The sequence below is a fragment of the Corylus avellana genome, chromosome ca5 (genome assembly GCF_901000735.1).
Source record: "Corylus avellana chromosome ca5, CavTom2PMs-1.0".
NCBI lineage: Eukaryota > Viridiplantae > Streptophyta > Magnoliopsida > Fagales > Betulaceae > Corylus > Corylus avellana.
In genome coordinates, this window is record NC_081545.1 from 7,610,792 (window position 1) to 7,615,273 (window position 4,482).

Consider the following 4,482-nt stretch of genomic DNA (forward strand, 5'->3'; position numbering starts at 1 on the left):
TCATGGAATGGAATTGCGCCCAAAATGTCAAAGGCGTAACATCACTTTCAAGGTCAAGGGGTTTGGCATAATGTGGATAAAAGATCGAAAAGAATTCATTGTAAAAGAAAAAAATTGGATAAAAGAAAAGAAGTAATTCTCTATAAATAAAAGTTGCTATATATTACATTTTAATTCCGTAAAAGTTGTTATATATTGCATGTCGATGTGACTATTTTAATTAATTTTTTATTTGTTAACAATAAGTAATTTAAAAGTTAAAAGGAACTGTCACGTTATTATTGTGAAATAAAAATATAATTATTGTTAATTTTTTATTTTATTTTATTTTTTTTACCTTTAACGTATTTAGGTCATAAATGGGTTAATGCTGTTTATTTTTATAAATGGGTCAATTGACCCGTTTATGACCCGATTCATAACTTTCAATTTTTTTTTTTTAAAAAATTTTTATTATTATTTTAAAAGTTAAATCTGCCGCACGCAAAGGACCAAGGAATTATCAATACGGTTACATTCAAGCTTACGTATTGACCAGCAATTTAAACGGGCTAATTGCCAGCTTATCCTAAATGGGTCGTGTGTCATTATAGATTTTAAATAGGTCAACCCGCCGACCTGTTTTGCTACCTGTAGCATAAACACATAAAAAAAATTCAAAAATTTCACATATTTCAATATTTCATTGTTAAGAGTTGTTCTTTTACATATAATGAACACTCTTTAAATAAAACTTATGACTTAAAAGACAATTGAATCCCTTTAAGAAGGAAACAATGAACTAATATAGAACCTAATATCTAAAGAAAGCAATTCGAATTAAAACTAATAATTTCCTAGTCTATCATGGGAATAAATAAAATGGCAATTTGACAGAAAATTAGGATATAAATATCAGCTGGGTCTTGAAATTGAAGGAAAAATCTTTTTTATTTTTTTTTAATTTTTTTATATATATATTTAGAATATAAATATATGTATGTCAAAAAAGACAAGAATAGAGTGTTGGAAATTCTAGATGCCCACCTTGTAGGACCTCTTCTTTTTAAATGGAAGAAAATTATAGTTATTTGGGTCTCATTCATGGGTCAACATTTTCTATTAGGATTATTGAGAAAAAAACATGGAAAGAATATTAAATATCAATATTTAGAAAAACAACATAACTAGTTCTTGATATTGCTTTCTCAAGGTCGTCACAAATTGAAATCTAAGCAATATTTATGCTATGATCACTTTATTTGTAATGATTTAGAAAAAACGCTATTCACATATGCACTAAATAGCTATCGATCACTCCAAAAATATTAGTTAAGTTACAATTGAAATTCTTTAAATTTATTTATAAAGCTCGGTTTCATTTAATAATAAATTATTGTGTGATTTAACACTTATGATTAATCTCTTTATAATCCACCACCCCATGTAAGTAATTTATCTTCTTAATGTAGGGCGAATAACTTTCTGTGCTGTTACATTAATATGATATTGTTCAGTTTCAGTGAAAAATTTAGAAACTTATTCCTATTTCTTGCACTTCCATGCTATCTTATCTTACATGATATGATATATATATGAACCAATCACTATAGGCAAGAAGCTTAGGAGATCCAGTAGGAATTGAAAGAGTAATCTATATATGTACTGTCAGAGAACCAAGAAGATATTGAATGATTTGACAAATAGCAGCCAGGCGAAGATGCAAAGGAGAAAACAAAGAATTTTTTTTTTTAAAAAAAACTCCAATAATTTTGCGAAACAAAACTCTCCCCTATTACGTGAATATGTAACAAGAATAGATTTTAGGTTATGAGTGAACTTAGACATTTTACATTCTAAGGCAACCTAAAACCTTTTTCAAACGTCATGTTCGAGATTAATTTTCTGATTTTTCTTTATTCATTGATCACCCTTTAATAAGAACAATATAACGACTTAAACTTAGAGTAAAACTCCAACACAACTTGAAAGTAAACTCCTACTTTAAACTACTACTAAAATAACTGCAGATAGCCAGATAGTACTGCTACACCACACAAACTATAAACATAAATAACTATATAGTTGTACTAAATGGATAACAATAGAAGATAACTCTCATTATTTAATTAAACTATTGCAAAGATAATCTCCAGAACTTGACGGAATACGTGCTTGTCTTCCTGCAATAGAATTCTACTTTCATAACACCCGGCCGCCTTTTATAAGTCCAAGATGCAGACACATGCTTTTAATAACAAAATAGCATCATTATTTAATTAAACTATTGCAAAGATAATCTCCAGAACTTGACGGAATTCGTGCTTGTGAGTCATGCCAACGTTCTCTTCCTGCAATAGAATTCTACTTTCATAACACCCCCACCATGAGCCTTTTATAAGTCCAAGATGCAGACACATGCTTGTAATAACAAAATAGCACAAATTTCTTTATATATATATATATATATATACCGTGTAACACGGGCCACTGTATCTTTAACACAGCAACAACAATTCAATCTTTTGGCACGCGGTTTCTACTCAAAACCAACCATGCACCTACGATTACCAAGTCAAAACTCAAAAGTCAACCGTCTAATGGCTACCGAGTAAATTAGCAAACCGGCAGAAAATCGTTCAACCACGTTTAACGTGGATATCGTTGACCGTAATCAAATAAATGGCCAGAATTTGTTTGCGTTCACTCTGCTCAGTTTTCATCAAAATTATGGAAAATGATTTTCACAAAGAACATACCAAATTAATTCTTAGCAATCAAATTTTCATGACATCTTGACATGTAAACATTAGAAAATAGTTTTTCTCACTTCATCCTCTTAAGTTACATCACGCTACGTTTTCTTATTAACCTATAGCGGAAAATTCACTTTACCTTTGAAATTTTAGTAATTTTTCAATTCGAACCCCAATGTTTAAAAATGGGCAATATACACATCCTGTTAGAATATAATCAGAATATACTCTGATTATATTCTGATAATCACCATAATTGCTGATAATCACCATAATTGCTGACAATCAGCATAATTGCTGATTTGATATATTTTCCCTGTATATACATTGATATTATTCTGTAATATTGTACATTAATTCCTTGATTGTAATTCCTATTTTATCTGGCCTTATTCAACTATAAATAGGCCTCATTGTATACAGTTCTAAACACACAGAAATACAATATTCAGTTTATCCCTATATTCTCTAGTATTCTATATTTTATTTTAACATGGTATCAGAGCCAAGTTTTGGCCTTGTCTAGAGAAGTAGGAAGTCAGTCCGTTCAAAGGCTTTTTCGATCTTGTTTTGGTATAATTATTGTACCAACAGGCTCAAAAAGGTCCGATCTGTCCTGTGGAGTTATCAGATCAACGTTCTGAAATTCAACGCGCTCTCACGCGCCGCCTGAAGTCTCTGTGTCACTGTTCACGCGCCTCACGCGTCGCCTCCGGCCACCACGCGCCGCCCCAGTCAGCCGTTTTCAGAGAATTCCGCCAGAATCCAGATTGGAAGCTGCCGATCTACTGACCTGCAAAAAGAACGCGCCACCAGGACCATCCACGCGCCGCCTGAAGTCTCTGGAATTTTGAACCACCACCACCAAGTACTGTTTCCGGCCACCACGCGCCGCCCTGTCAGCCGTTTTTCAAAAACGAATCATAGATTCGTGATCGGAGGCTGCCGATCTGTCGAACCGGAGCTGCCACGCGCCACCCGGAGCCGCCACGCGCCACCACGCGCCGCCACGCGCCGCCACCTTGTAAGTTGTCTTGTTGAGCTTATTTCTTTTACACTACACTTGCCATACTAGATTATTTCTACCTTTTGAGCTCACACACCTACAGTACACCTAGCCACACTAGATTTCAGCCCTCTTGAACCAAGCCTATACTCCTTACTATAGACTCAGCCACACCAGATCCTAACCCTTAAAAACAAGCTTATATCCCCTATCATACACTCGACCACACCAGATTAATTCTCGCACCAGGCTCACAGAACCTACCCTACACCCAACCACACCGGATTATATCCCAAAAAAAAAAAAAAAATGGCCATACCTCCTACCACTCTCCCAAACACCAAAGATATTACCCAACCTATCCCTATTATTCTCGATGGCTCCAATTACCCGGCTTGGTCTCAAAATATGAGTAGGTGGCTCAAAGGACATTGTCTTTGGGAGTATGTTTCTGGTGAAGAACCTAAGCCTCTTGCTGGAAAAGAGGAACCTGCTGCAGCTTTCTCAACCCGCCTTCGTACATGGAAAAGTATCCATTACAAGATCATTTCTTGGTTCTCCAACACTTGTGTTGTCTCCATCAGCATGACATTTGGCAATCTTGACAATGCCAAAGATGTCTGGGATATGTTAGCTCAGCGCTACAGCACTACTGATCTTGCTCAGCGGTTTCAAATTGTGACCAAGCTTCATCACATGCGCCAGGAACCAGGTTAGAGTATTACTGACTTTTATTCACAA

At 34.7% G+C, this 4,482-nt stretch overlaps 1 protein-coding gene across 1 annotated transcript in view; it reads right to left on the reverse strand.

Annotated features, from left to right (window-relative positions):
* Positions 1–4,173, reverse strand: part of LOC132181698 (uncharacterized) — a 5,870-nt gene extending 1,697 nt beyond the window's left edge. Inside the window, exons 1-2 of the mRNA XM_059594938.1 lie at positions 4,100–4,173; positions 3,529–3,631 (exon numbers count right to left, since the gene is read on the reverse strand). Coding sequence (XP_059450921.1) covers positions 3,529–3,631; positions 4,100–4,173 — 177 coding nt within the window. The remainder of the gene's footprint in view (positions 1–3,528; positions 3,632–4,099) is intronic.
* Between the last annotated feature and the right edge of the window lie 309 nt (positions 4,174–4,482).